The following is a 14,101-nucleotide window of genomic DNA, read 5'->3' as shown; positions in this document are numbered from 1 at the left end:
GATTTTTTATTTTTATTTTTTATATTAGAGTGCAGGGGGAATTTATGGAGCTGCAGGAAGAACCTGCCCGCATGTCAAAATGTTATATAATTTTTTGACTATATAATTGATTGATATTACCATGACAACAAAAAGTCAGCTCAACTACAATCAAGTAGCAATCATATTCATATCTGCCATAGAAACCTTCTCAATATACTTAAAGGACTATCAGAAAAGTCCATGACTGTAGAATTACTTCAACCATTTACATAACTGAACCTGATTCTGTCTACATACTTTTAGCAAGAAAAATGCTTCTTGCACATCTCATAAGAAACAACCCTACTTGTATCTATGGCATATACAACAGAACTAATGCATATACGTGTGGAAAGAGCAAAATATAAAGTAGGATCAAATAAAATAGAAAACAGAGATGAGTATCAAGAAAACGAACAAGGGATAAAAAATAACAGAAAAATACAATACAATACTGAAAGAGAGGATGGTCAAAAGGAAGTGTAGACATCGAAGATCAAAATAGCACCACCCTATGTGCATTTTCACCATCCTTAACCTTTGGAAATTAGAGTTGTTTTCACCCAAATTCCTTCCAGCAGTATACCTTGAAAGAATCAAATAAAAAAAGTTTGTGGTCTATGTTGTAGCTTGGGGGGAATATCGATACAATAAAAAAGCTCTGTCACAGCATTCCATCAACTGCTGGGTATTTACTTGTAACTAACAAATTTGGGCGAGGAAAGAAAACCATGACTAAAAATTTTTGGCACCAATCCTCTATTTCAAAAATTTGCTAGTACAAGTAATATCAGAATTTAAACTTCTGTTTAGGCTTCTTAATCACTGCACATCCAAGGACCTCAGCATTCTGCAGCAAAACAAACCTAATTACGTGAATGGAAAAAGTCTCAAGGTAAATAACCAGTGACATTAGCAAGCAGAGACCTTTCGCTTTTTGTTTTTCTTTTTTTCTTTCTTCTTTTTCTCTTTCTTTTTCTTCTTTCTCTTGCATTCCTTTACCTCAGATAGCTCGTTCAGTTCATCTTCGCTAGAATCCTATCAACATCGATAACAAACTGAGAAAGTGAAAAAGGCAGATATCTCAACAAATGTTCAGACACCATCAACAACAATGAAGAAGAACCTTAGAATCGAAGTCACCAAAGGAGTCCACATGCCGAATAGTTCTTTGAAAATTGGAAGTACCACCTAATGTTTGCAGGGAACCATAAAATATTACACTTAATCAATATAACATAAATTAAATTAAAGACATGGGATAATGAAACTAGAAACCAAAATCCAACAGAAAAGATTATGCCTAACATTACAGAAATGATATTGTTTTTACTGAACATATATGCGTCAAATTATCAGAAGCAAAACGACACTCAACATAAATAACAAGTCTAATGAAATCTGAATATCTCATACAACAACTTAATAACCAAATAAATAGCAGTCTTTATTATTAATTCAGTCAATAATCCACACTTTGTTGTTTTGGTCCTACATGTAAAAATTCCAAACTTAGTCTCCGAACAAGTAAATTTAATTTGTTTGGTCCTACTCCTTTGTCATGTACATAGTTGCTAAAGTGGCTTGTAGTGTTTGTAGTGTTGGTATTGCTGTTAAGACCCCTACAAAACTCTTTTTTGCTGTGTAAAACGGTCAAATTCTTCCTCCACCATAGAAAATTTTCTGACAATTTTACATCGGTAGACAATTTAATAGCGCCAGAAGCTGTCAAAGTTATCAGAGTTGAAGACAACTGAGGGTAGAGTCCAAAACACATCAAAATACATTCGTGTGAATAGTCTTAAACTTACAATCTGTACCTAAAAGGTCTATAAGGTCAAAACAGCAAAATATCAACGAGTATAGAAACCAAGTTATGATTAAATCAATGAAACATAAGCAACTGATCTAATACACAAAATATAAGCACAACTTCAAAAAATTCTGAGGTAAAAAAATTCAACATTGTCAACTAATAAAAAAAATCATCATATAGGACTTTAAAGCTATAATTGCAAAACACTGTAAACTTATCATATATCACAATCTATGATTAAATAAATGTATAAAAACACCAAAAAATTAAAATTCAAGACAAAGGCCTTACAAGAAAAGAGAGATAGAGTTAGAAGAGTTACTTGCATGGACAGTTTGTTTGGCATTATTTACAGCCAGTTCAAGGAGATCAGGATTAATAGATGCCAACCCATTTGGGTCCTTCAGCTTTCTCTCAAGAAACTTCGCCAATGCCGCTGCTTTATTCGTTGCCAAGGGTCCACCGGGATGAGCCAATCTGTCAAAGAAACCACCAATCAAAAATTCAAGCCAGACCCACTAAAACTAAAGGAGCAAGAAGTGAAACTGTGAATTCAAAATAAAAAATTTGATCATGAGGTTCACAATGAAGTGTAAAATTGAAAAGGGGGCAAAAACCCTAAGGAAAGGAAGAGGCCAACCTAGGTTTGGAACTGGAAGTTCTAGGAAGAGGAGCAAATTTGCTGCCGCGAAGTGCACGTCTTTCATCTTCTGTCAGAGTTTCAATTTCTTTGACCATTTCGATTTGGGGAAAAATCTGCTGTGAGTCTCTCTCTTCAAATCCTAGTTACTCTTTATCCCTTGTAGTTTGAAATCAATTTAATTTATTGTACGCGACTCATTTAATATTTATTTAAAATTTAAAGAGTGTAATAAACAATCTATGGTCTATAGCTATTAATATAAAGAATTTTACTTTATAATTAATTTTTAATCATTTTTAGTATGCATTGTTGTTAATTTTGTTTTATTAATAAAGTAAATTCTATTAATGTTATTATTTTAAAAACTACCTATAACAAATAGTAATTATTCTTAACTCTTCTTTAGATATAATACTATAAAAGTTAACAAAAAAACATTTTATATTCTTTCAAAATAATTTATATTTTGAATTATTATAATATTTAATTTATAATTATATTTTTTATTTATTGTTTTCATAAAAGAAATAGATACACATGCGTCCATGTGTTTTGTTTTTTTCACTAGTATACTATAATGTTTTCAACAAGAATTTATATAGTTTGGTCAAATGAAAATTAGTTAGAGAACAAAAAACAAAGACAGTAATAGTATTTAAAACTTCTTACTGCACTTCCAATAGATAATCTATTTAATGGTACTACTCTAGCACAGGTTTTTAGTAAAATTAAAAAGGACCTTTTATATCAATTGACATAAATGCAAACACATAAAGTTTAATTTTTTTTATGTCGATTAAACAATTATCATATTATCTATATCAAATTTAGATGTTCATCATAAAAAGACATTAAAAATATATAAACTTTGTTCTATTTTATCTGAGGTTAAAATTAGAACTGTTATAGAAAATAACACCTTTTACGATAAATGTATACTAAAATGATACGAAAGTATTTTAAGAAGAAAAAAAATGTTTGATATAATCACTTCCTTACTGGAACAATAATATTTTATGTATAACAAACACACTTTTGAGTAGATATTTTCAAATAAAAGCCTAATAAAATAGTACAAAATCAATTCTAAACTTCGCAAAAATGTATTTAAGTCCATAGCAATTTATTAATTGTCCAAATCATAGCATAATCATCTAGAATTTATACTTAAAATAACTAATGTTTAGTGCTCTTAAATCCTTATAATATTTCATCTTTGAATGAAAATGAATATTCGTATTATCAATAAAGGATGACATTCACATTTAAATATTTAAAGCATGAGTTAATTGTATATTATTTTTCTCTATAGGTCACTAATATTTACGAATACAATTGTGTGCATGTGTCATTATATAGTACTCACTCATAACTTCATGATTGATGTAAGCACTACAAATTAAAACAAATAATGATAATAAATTTGATATATTACAATTAAATATTAATAAGACAAATAATCTACCTTAAATGTAATGCATTGTAGTTTCTTCCTAACAACCCTCAAGAAACTCCTTTGACCTCAAGTGAACTTTTATAGTACTTATTTATATGTTGTTCAAATTCATTAGATGTTTCTAACACACTTGTAAACTAATCCTTACTCCATTTGAAAGTGAAATTTTGACTTGGAATGTATAACTTTACCAGCACCCCATGCAAGCGAAGAGAGTTGCTTAAACATGTCCTACTATTAGATAAACTAGTACAAACAATTGTTGCTTATAGGTTTTTTGTTCAGATCAGCTACTCTAATGATACAACTTGATATGCAAAGGTCCCTTATTGATAAGCTACTTAGGCTAAAGTTATTCTTAAGTAAGGTAAACAATCAAACCCTAAGTAAGGATTATTAATCAACAAATATAAAACAACAGTATCTCAATCTTCATCCTCATTTTTTTTTCTTCAAACTTGATATCTTCACAGCATGGAATGATTACAGATGTTGTGCTCCCCCACCTTGCTGGTATCTATTGTCAGGAGCACAATACATTTGAAGATAATACGAATGGGGAGAGATGAATAAATTTTGGGGCAATCAAATACTCTGAATTTACAGGCCTCTCTCTCAGCCTAAAATCTTAAAAAGAGGCAATAAAGCAAGAGGCCAATCCAATTGTATTACAATGAAATGAGATAAAAATCACCGTGTAGAAAGCACTTTCAATGGCTGGACAAGTCACGGCGGCTAATTGTATGTCATAAGCACTACACAGACCCTTTCACTTCTTCTTCACCAATCCAAACTAACCACCAAGGAAGAACTTGAATATGTCGCTCAATGAAACAATGCCTTCTACACGCTTGCTGCCGGCTTCCACAATCACAAGCCGCCTCACACCTGACTCCGCCATTCAACAGTATTAGAACGTTCAGAAAGACAACCTCAAAATTGAAGCTTAAACAAAATGGATATTGCACACAGTTGTAACTTGGACACAACTTTTTATCATTTATATTGCCATCTGGTATGCAATTCTATCACCAAAATCTCAAGAAATAACATATGCTATGAAATTTAGGCAAAAAAAGAAAATGGATACAACACTTCATCTTTTACGTTTACATTTCATCCACTTGGTACCCAACCCTGATACCAAAACCTCAAGAAAGCTTATGCCATCAAAAAATATCAAAGTCTTATTACAGCTTTATGACTAGGCCTCGCCTTACTTCCACTTTCTAATATGGAGCAACTAATTATTTTAATAAGAGTTCTCTAGTCAATTTCCTTTCAGTTTTAGTCAGGCCAATGTCTCAATTTAGTTTTTTAGTGAACATTCATTGCGGGTGCCATCAGAATATGTTAAATGCTAAGTATAATATATTACATACTTCTAAGCTTGGTAGAATATGTTAAATGCTATGATTAGGGGATACAAAAAACACTTATTTTCAGTATGGCTGAGGAAAACCATCAGATGTTGCAGGAGGAAAGAGAGCTAACCCAAGGTACCCAGAAACAACATAACTATAGTAAATATACAAATGTCAAGTAAAATAATTTTCTGTTCTCCATATTCAATGAAATCTGGGGTTACATGTCTACAAAATAAAATATTACATTTTACGAAGCTTAGAATATACAAATGAAGATTGATAAGAACTGAAAGCTAACCCAAAATTACCAAAAGAAAATGAAAAAGGTAACCTTTGAATTAATAGTCAATCAATCACATAATTGCATAGAAAATTATATTAAGAGCTATGCCACATCAGAAAGGGAAAACAAGAACACCTGGATTTGCCAAGCGTTCCATCACTTTATGCAGAGAATCAGAACGCAAACACATCTGACACCTTTGACTTCTAAGCTCATAGGGACTATATGCGTCCTGGCCCAACTGCAAAGCCTGGACCAAAAAACATGCAAAAGAAAAGATGATAAGGTTACAAGAAGAAAACCACTATAATGCCTTCATATCAATAGATAAAGTATGCAACATTAGCTCAGAAAAATGGGCAGATAGCGATGCTTACATTTATATTTTCAATTAAAATAAAATATAACAATCAGAGCAATAACAAAATTCCAATCCTAATCTTAAAAATGTGGCAATTAAAAATGTCTCAATAATAGGAATAGCCTTCAGGACACATTTATATTAATACAGATTAAATAAAATGAGAACTATTAACAAATAGACTGGCTTCTGTGGAAATTAGATCATTTCACAAAAATAGATAATGCAGGGATGTTGGGGGGAGAAATTTACTTATTCCAAGTGTGTGGCTGTCTAACTATTCATAGACATTGAATTTATTTAATCCAGTTGCTGGATAGAGAACTCTCATTAATTATAGATAAATTCTACAAAATTTCATATAATTTAGAATATATTTAATATAAAAGTTATTTGATACTTCATCAATCAACTTTATTTTAACATATTATACTTTTAAAATATACGTCAATGTTGATTATAAGATTATATACATACAAAAATTTCAATTTATCTAAATTCAATGGTTGGATTTATGGAATTTATATTATATAACAAGTTCTTAAGTAAAGTAGTTTGCAAGAATTTCCCCCAGCATAAGTGAATCTTTTCCCATATATATTGCACCTTGACTGTTGACATCAAAAAGTAAAGAGCCTCAACTTGGCATCGACATTAATGTTTGAAAAACAAATATCAAATTACCCAACTTCCTTAATGTTACGTAAGAATCTATTTAGTCATCAATGTCTATTGAGTGTCATCCACTGTATCTACTCAATAGCAAATAGTCAAGAAAAATAAACATATAATCAACTGTTATTCAAGAAATGAGGCTACATTATTTTAAAAATAAAGGAAATTGTATATTTCACCAAGACCAGACACCTAAATCAAAGCCTTTTTGACCTTAATGTTTGAAGGGAAAAAAATAATCAAATTCCATATCATACTAGATATTACTTAAGAATCTATTTATTCATCAAGTTTAGTGAGTATCATCCACAGGATCTACTCAGCAGCAAATAGTCAAGAAAAAAAAAAAAACATGTTCAAATGTTATTCATGATATGAGGCTACATTACTTTAAGAATAAAGGAAATTATATATTTCAACAAGACCAAACCCCTAAATCAAGACCTTCTAGCCAACCTTGTGCTATATAATGTCAACTAAACATTGCTTTTTAAAAGAAAAATAATTACAGAAAGGGTGCTAAATAAATCTACAAATTCTTAAGATCATCCGCGTCCCCTAGGCTAGTAGGCTCAATAAACATCCCAAGTCAATGAGGAAAAGATGAAATCAGAACATATATGTGTTAAAAACATTGATTGTTGGCAGTTTATAGGTATGCAAAATGATGAAAAAGAACTTGCCTGATGAACAGTCATTTCATCAAGATTAATATGTGTATACGCTCTGTTCTTCGCCAAAGCTGTTATGTCACTGCCAATAAAGAATGATGGGGTGGAAAAGTTAGATTATACAACCCATGCAAAGAACAAAAGCTAGGAGAAATAATGCTTGAACCATACGACTAAGAGATAGTATATTAAACTAGGCATCATGACGTGTAACAATAATAAGGATATAGAGCACAACAGACCTCCGACAATATATATCCAGTAACGAGTCATTATCATCAACTATAGGTATTGAGCTTACTTGGGCTGCAAAAGCAAAGGGCGAGAATTAATGTAACTAAAATTTAGCTTTTGCTCAAAGAAAATGTTTCGTTTACATTTTAATGCTTGCATAAAAAATGATATCACCCCATAAAATTCATGTTTTCTGTTGATGATTAGTCATACATCAAATTTGTCTCATAGTGGGAGACAATGTTCTCTATCATCAGCCTAATACCTCAAAAGTATAATAGGATACCAATATCTTCATTCTTTCTCTGTTGCTTTTCTTTTTGATACACTATGTTCAAGGTCAGACAAAGTTCACACCTTGAACTAATAAATTTAGGGCTGAAGCAAGAGAAGCGGTTGGTCTCAACATTGCTAGAGGCCGCCGATTTGATTCCCCAATTTTGGGTACCCACGTGCCCACAGGGATTGCACAGATTGGAAATTGAAGTGCAGGCAAGGAACTAGAGCAGTGCCTAAAATACCTACAAATGCCTGAAAATCAATTTGGTAAGGATCATACCTAACTACATTGTTAAAGAAATCTTTCAACAAAGCTTACATTTAAGGATTCCTGAAAGTGAAGCAAGGTGTAGTAACTGTGGAAATGAAGCATGTTCAGAAGAACAATGGATAACAGGAACAGTTGAAACCTCCTTTTGGAGGATTTTCACGGCAATATCTTTCAGATTGTCATATGGCCCTGACTGCACCATAATAGAATAATACATAAGAATGTCAAACATATTGAACCAATAGAACTACAGTAACTATAAATGGTGCAATGCAATACACAAGTACCTTTAATTAAAGCATACAATGATAATCACTAAAACCACCAATCGTATCATGATTGGAAACACATACAAGCCTAGTACAAGATAGGTTTTTAGGAAGGTTACAAAGGCAACTCCATCCCTAGAAAATTTAAACTCAACATCCTTGTCTTATGTTCCATTCCATGCATTGGCTGTCAAACACACTACCTACTCAAAACAGACTGAATTTAACCTAATAAATCAAAACTAAAATGAACAAAAGATATACATGAATAATGAAGGAGCAACAATATTTATTCGTCTTTTTTTTACAAGGAAAGATCAAATCTAAGTAGACACAGGCCTATTTCTTCTTAACCTGAAATAACAGCAAATGAAAACGAGATGGACAATAAATAGTCATAGTAATAACACTTCAATATTTTAAGCCCTAATAAGTTTAGACAGTGAAGTTTGGACTGTAAGAAATACTATAAAAACAGAAAAAGGACAAAAGAAAAGATGTTGATGAAAAATAGAAAAAGGAAATAAGATATTTAACTCAGACAGGGTTTACAGAAGTTTTGATCACCAGGGTTTGAGTCACTGGTTCACAGTCATCAGAAGGTGGTAGAAGGTAATGAGTCGCAATAGATAGGCCCAGGAGAGTGCGATGAGTGAAGACAGATTCTAAAAGTCCTATTTAAAACTCTTTAAAAAGTGTTTTGAAAAAAACAGTCCATTTCTGCCATGATCCCTATATACCACTGTGTTGCCAGGGCAATGGGAACCACAAAGAAAAAATAATAAAAAGCAGCATAAAGCAGGAGGCAAATGGTTGTGAGCATAAAATGTGCCCCACTATTCCATTATGATGGTGCCATAACCATCATTTATCAACTATGTTATCGGTTTGTTTTAATTTACTTAGGCTTATCACAAACACTAATCTACATTTAACTTCATCAGCCATTTACTCAGATAAATTAGCGACAAAAAAACACAGCAGTAAGTAACTCAAGCTGTTCATTATACACCATGATCTTTGTATATACAGGTGGAAACATAGCCGCTATCGCACCTATGTATCCACATTTTTTATGATAATAAAAAACAATGAATACAATTAAAAAATAATTATTTTTATTATAATAATTATAAAAATAAAAACAATCATCATGAGTAGTTTCTTACAAATTATAGAAACAAAAAGATTGGTTAATGAAGATAAGAGTAACATGGTAAGACTATACAAAGGATGAAAAGTATAAAAACATGTGTTCACAAAAAACCAGTTATCGCTACTAATCCTCATTATTAACTGTTACAGATTTTACAAAACATAATAAGCAATAAAAAATGAGAGTTATGCATAGTACGACCATAAAAAAACTTACATGGATAAAACGTCTGGAAAACACAGCTCCATGTCCATTGTTCTGCCTATTCAGATAAGACTTTCCTTCTTTCCAAGCTGATATGGAATGTGTTTCAAGCTCCTCCTCTGTCAGATTCGACCCATGATTCCCCAGCTGAAAATAGGAAATTAAAAGTTTCAACAAGCTATGCAAACGTGCACACACAGACAAACTTAAGGGTATCTGTGCGAAAATTTAAGAAAAATAAGTGATGCACAATAGCTGCAAAAGAACCAAAGCTATATATTCCACTGATTATCAATATGAAGAGTAATAAGTTATCAAACAATTGTTTCTTCTTACTAATAATGCTGGAAAACGAAAAATTATTACATTGAAGCATTAAGTGTGAGTTTGGAAAAAATTTAATACCATGGATCAGACCTTCTCCTTCCACGTTTAACATAAAAGATATAAATAAGCTACTTGTATCAGGTTTATTAGACATGGATTCCTCTGACAAGAAAACGTAAAAAAAAAAATGCTAGAGGATTAATGCAGAAGCTCAGTACTGTTAACAGCACAAATCTTGTGATTTGGTTCATTTGAGATAGGATTGAGATAGATATTTTCTTTTCAGATGAAGATCTGCATACAGATTCCTTTTTATGAAAAGGGCCATGAATAAACAAGTATCAAAGGATGTATCTTGTTTCCTTTGTATAACTCAAAGGATAAACAAAGTATATTGAAGCAACAAAGGCAAAGTAATCTCAAAACTGCGCAATTCAAATGAGCAATTAACCATGCTTCAAAATTTTGAAATTGATTCTCATTAATTATTTCTGATACCCAGATCATATTATACTGCCCAAACAAATGTCAATATCAACATCTTTAAGAGTTAAAAACTTATTCACTGATTATTATCGTTGTGCATGTAAAATGTTAGAAATGGCACAATAGAATATTTCAATTTTTGGAGTAGAATTTTACACACCAATTCATCTTATTCATAACCAACATGAAATAATTTTAAAAATTAGTTATAGCAACAGGTCGGAGCTGGTTATGCAAATATGCAGAACAAATTAATTCATATATACACATCCAATGGCTCAACATTACTACCACTCCTACATTTTAGTAATTTGGCCCTGCCACTAACTGATGACCAAGTGTCAAAACTGAACATATATCACTGGCAAGAAGTTTATTGCACAAGCCACATGTTCAGTCATACAAGTAGACTGTTTGATTGGAAAGGAAGAAACTACCAAAGCCTTCAAGAATAAAACTACATGTTTTTCAATAATTTTTCTTGTTTGCCTTTTCCTTTTGAAACCAGGTTTTGTAACTTGTCATAACAAGTAGATATGTAATAGCCTTTCTTCACAGCATCACAAAACATCACATAAAAGATTGCAAAACTATAAAAAATAAAAAATAAATAAAAAAAAAAAAAACTTGCCAATACAAATAAATAATGATCCTAAACATGTGATAGTCTAATTAAATTAAAATAAAATATATAAGAAGTACCTCTCTTAAAATTAAAATAAAATCCAAAGCACTAAGAACACCAACAAACTGCCCCTTGCAGAAGTCCCAAAGAGGAGCCATGAAAATTCCCTGTAAGTAATCCAGATCAGAAAAATTGCATATGCAAATTTCTATCAGCAATTCACACTAAACCTAAGAAAACTAATGCATATGAAGGAATACGGAAAAGACTTAAAATTAATGCCAAAGCATAGATTCTAAAATAACTGGTCAAATTCCATAGAATAATTCAAAATGCATGAGTTCATTCCCGCCTATTTATCAGTTTAAAGGTATGTAAATGACACAATTAGAAAAATTACTCAATATAGGCTAAAAGGGCCCTACTTTCAATTCATCTGAAAAAGATAAATAGTTACTTGCTCATGCAGTATATGAAATGCCTGTTTCACTGGTAGATCAACGTCCAAAGCAACAACCTGTGGCCACAAGTCACTAAATTGGTAACTTCATAATTCAAGTTTCAGGTTTGCAAATTTGATGCATGTTGCCAATTCAAAATGTCCAAAATAAAGGGTCAAGGTAAAAACTTCCAAACCTTGCCTGACTCGGGAAGTAATTCATAAGCAGTGTGGGAAGAAAGAAATGCAGAAATACGCTGACGGGAGATTTGTACATCAGCTTCGGATATTCTTGGCAGCACCTCACTACCATCAGTCAACCGGACCTGTTTTTTAAGTGAACAGCATAATATACTTATAGTCTGAATTCTGAACAATTAACTGTCCAGTGCAAAAAAAATAAGATACTGGTGAAAGTCAGAATACAATATTCTGTATTTATTTATTTACTGTAACTATAGCAGTTTATAGGCATATAGTATTTGATTAAGAGAAAACATAAATTCTTCTATTTATGTATAATTAATGTTGTCTCTATTTCCTCCTCTTTCACATATAAATTTCAAAGATGAGCAGAAATCGTATTATAAGAGGCAACAGAAGAACATGGGAAACAAGATATTGTATGTTACCAGGTTTATGAGTTATAACAAATAAGGAATAAAGGACGATTCTATCTAATTTCATTCCAGAGAGAAGACTCAATAGGCCTACATAGATTAATATTGCTGGATTAAAGACCTTAACATCAAAATGAGTTACAAAACATTATATAGAATCTAGTCAGTTCATAGAATTGAGTATTGATTGATCCTGTGTTTTGAAATTTCATTTCCAAGTACAACATAACCACAATACATAAAGCATTCCAGTAAATAAAAACAAACATAAATGTCAGGGTATGACTAACGCTCACCACTCGGCGAAAAGCCTCATTATCCACATCCATGCTATTTCCAGGTGCAACATCTGAATTCAAAACAGGTATGTAGTTGGGATCAGTAGCCAAGAAGACAGTGTTGACCATCCCATATTCTCCTGGTACGTAAGGTTGATGTTCATCATGCCGCCATTCTCCATCAACAAAAAACTTGTACTGCATTCAAGTAATTTCATACTAAGTATCCAACAGCCATCAACTATGATGGTCAAACATTTTCCTAAAAATAACATCTTTTAAATCCATCAGTGCTTATCATAATCATCTACTTGAAATCCCATATTTGAGCCACACATCACACCTCAAACTCTGACAACAATATTGACAATACGAAATATACAAATTATAAAATCCACAAAACATCAAACGCAACACACGCACCATTAAGCTGGTAACACAACCATAAACTGACCTGATGATAACCGGGTGGCAAATTATAAATAACTTGAAACACGGTTGGACATCCTTCCACTGGCGACATCGGTAGAAGCTCAGACCACCTTTCAGATAAAAATTAAAATGAAAGGAGAGACAAGAAAACTAAACCAAAACATTATAAGCAAAAAACTAAAATGCTCATGCAACAATCAACAAAATTTGCACCGTGTGAAAGAACCGCAGAGAAACACACTCCTTCCTCCATATGTCCAAACAAAACGCATGGGAATTAGAACTGTTCCTGCCACACCACCCGCATCCCTTCCAGAATCCATGCACGGACTGAATATTCGACCTCGAATTGAATGCTACTTGGAGAATACCCACTTCATCGCAGCTTCTCCAGCTCTCACGTTGCAAATTCGAGTGAATGCCGAACCAATTCAATGTACTAGGATGCCCAATATAGAAATAACAAAAAAATCCACCCCAAATCAAAAAACCAGCGGGAGAACAAAAGAAGCTCAGATTTTGATGCTTGATTCGACGAGAAGATCAAAAGGGGAAAGTGTCCATTTCTCTCTGCAACAGAACCAACGAAACTGAAGCGGGTACCAAAATAAAAACACTCCCAATTAAATTTGCACGCAACAAACCATTGACTACCACGCACAAAACCCTAACCCTAAATTGGAAAAACCTACCAAATTCAACCTGGGAGAGCCGCGAATTAGGAAAAAAAACTGAGAAAACCAAAGCAGAGAGAATCTCGGAGGGAAACACAGAAAAAATTCGAAACCCTATTGAAACATTAGAAGATACCAGTTGAGAAAACCGAGACATTTATCCCCGAAGGGGAAAACAAAAAATAACAAAAAAATAAAATAGAAATTTAAATTAAAAAATAGAATAGGATCAATGAATTATTATTATTATGAAAAGTCTGGAATTGGTACAGGAAAATTATGTGATTGAATTTCTGAAATTGGAAAAATAGAATAATAAAAGTGGCAGTTAAACTGTGAAAGGTGTCACATAGGAAGTGCACGTGCGGTTCTGATATTAGATTTTGCTTTGGTGAAACTAATTATTTATTTATTTATTCATTTCATGCAAATAAGATTTTCTGATTGAAAAGGAATAATGTGAAAGTGAGTCACGATCATTTTAGAATAAACATTCTTTTTTCATTACCATAAA

General features: G+C 32.2%; 2 protein-coding genes across 3 annotated transcripts; both read right to left on the bottom strand.

Annotated features, from left to right (window-relative positions):
* Nucleotides 1–376: 376 nt before the first annotated feature.
* Nucleotides 377–2,653, bottom strand: LOC108321077 (uncharacterized). The gene is made up of 5 exons (XM_017552721.2): nucleotides 2,478–2,653; nucleotides 2,160–2,314; nucleotides 1,148–1,212; nucleotides 949–1,059; nucleotides 377–871 (listed from the first exon to the last, which is right to left on the bottom strand). Exons 1-5 carry the CDS (start codon nucleotides 2,573–2,575, stop codon nucleotides 812–814), a joined length of 489 nt encoding a protein of 162 aa, XP_017408210.1. The 5' UTR covers nucleotides 2,576–2,653; the 3' UTR covers nucleotides 377–811.
* Nucleotides 2,654–4,152: 1,499 nt separating this feature from the next.
* LOC108321140 (sucrose nonfermenting 4-like protein) lies at nucleotides 4,153–13,776 on the bottom strand. 2 transcript variants are annotated; one of them, XM_017552801.2, is made up of 14 exons: nucleotides 13,606–13,776; nucleotides 13,127–13,483; nucleotides 12,936–13,023; nucleotides 12,500–12,679; nucleotides 11,781–11,909; nucleotides 11,602–11,661; nucleotides 11,222–11,311; nucleotides 9,719–9,853; nucleotides 8,126–8,270; nucleotides 7,885–8,058; nucleotides 7,536–7,599; nucleotides 7,306–7,375; nucleotides 5,722–5,836; nucleotides 4,153–4,824 (listed from the first exon to the last, which is right to left on the bottom strand). In XM_017552801.2, the coding sequence occupies exons 2-14, from the start codon at nucleotides 13,234–13,236 to the stop codon at nucleotides 4,730–4,732; spliced, it is 1,455 nt and encodes a 484-aa protein (XP_017408290.1). In that variant the 5' UTR covers nucleotides 13,237–13,483; nucleotides 13,606–13,776; the 3' UTR covers nucleotides 4,153–4,729. The 2 variants fall into 2 exon arrangements, with proteins under 2 accessions (XP_017408290.1, XP_017408289.1); XM_017552800.2 differs by having other exon boundaries at nucleotides 13,127–13,776.
* Nucleotides 13,777–14,101: the final 325 nt, after the last annotated feature.

Source organism: Vigna angularis, chromosome 4 (genome assembly GCF_016808095.1).
Source record: "Vigna angularis cultivar LongXiaoDou No.4 chromosome 4, ASM1680809v1, whole genome shotgun sequence".
NCBI classification, from domain to species: domain Eukaryota; kingdom Viridiplantae; phylum Streptophyta; class Magnoliopsida; order Fabales; family Fabaceae; genus Vigna; species Vigna angularis.
Note: the sequence above shows the minus strand (reverse complement) of the source record. Positions and strands in the feature narration are given on the sequence as shown.

Excerpts from the sequence above, each read along its gene's own strand:
- LOC108321077 (XM_017552721.2), bottom strand. The coding sequence starts at position 2,575 with ATGGTCAAAGAAATTGAAACTCTGACAGAAGATGAAAGACGTGCACTT. Across the intron at positions 1,213-2,159 it reads CAAACAAACTGTCCATGCAA|GTGGTACTTCCAATTTTCAA; the intron begins GTAACTCTTCTA and ends TGCAAACATTAG. Across the intron at positions 872-948 it reads AGAAAAACAAAAAGCGAAAG|AATGCTGAGGTCCTTGGATG; the intron begins GTCTCTGCTTGC and ends GTTTTGCTGCAG.
- LOC108321140 (XM_017552800.2), bottom strand. The coding sequence starts at position 13,236 with ATGGATTCTGGAAGGGATGCGGGTGGTGTGGCAGGAACAGTTCTAATT. Across the intron at positions 8,059-8,125 it reads ACTTTCAGGAATCCTTAAAT|GCATTTGTAGGTATTTTAGG; the intron begins GTAAGCTTTGTT and ends ATTGATTTTCAG. Across the intron at positions 5,837-7,305 it reads ATGAAATGACTGTTCATCAG|GCTTTGCAGTTGGGCCAGGA; the intron begins GCAAGTTCTTTT and ends TTTTTGGTCCAG.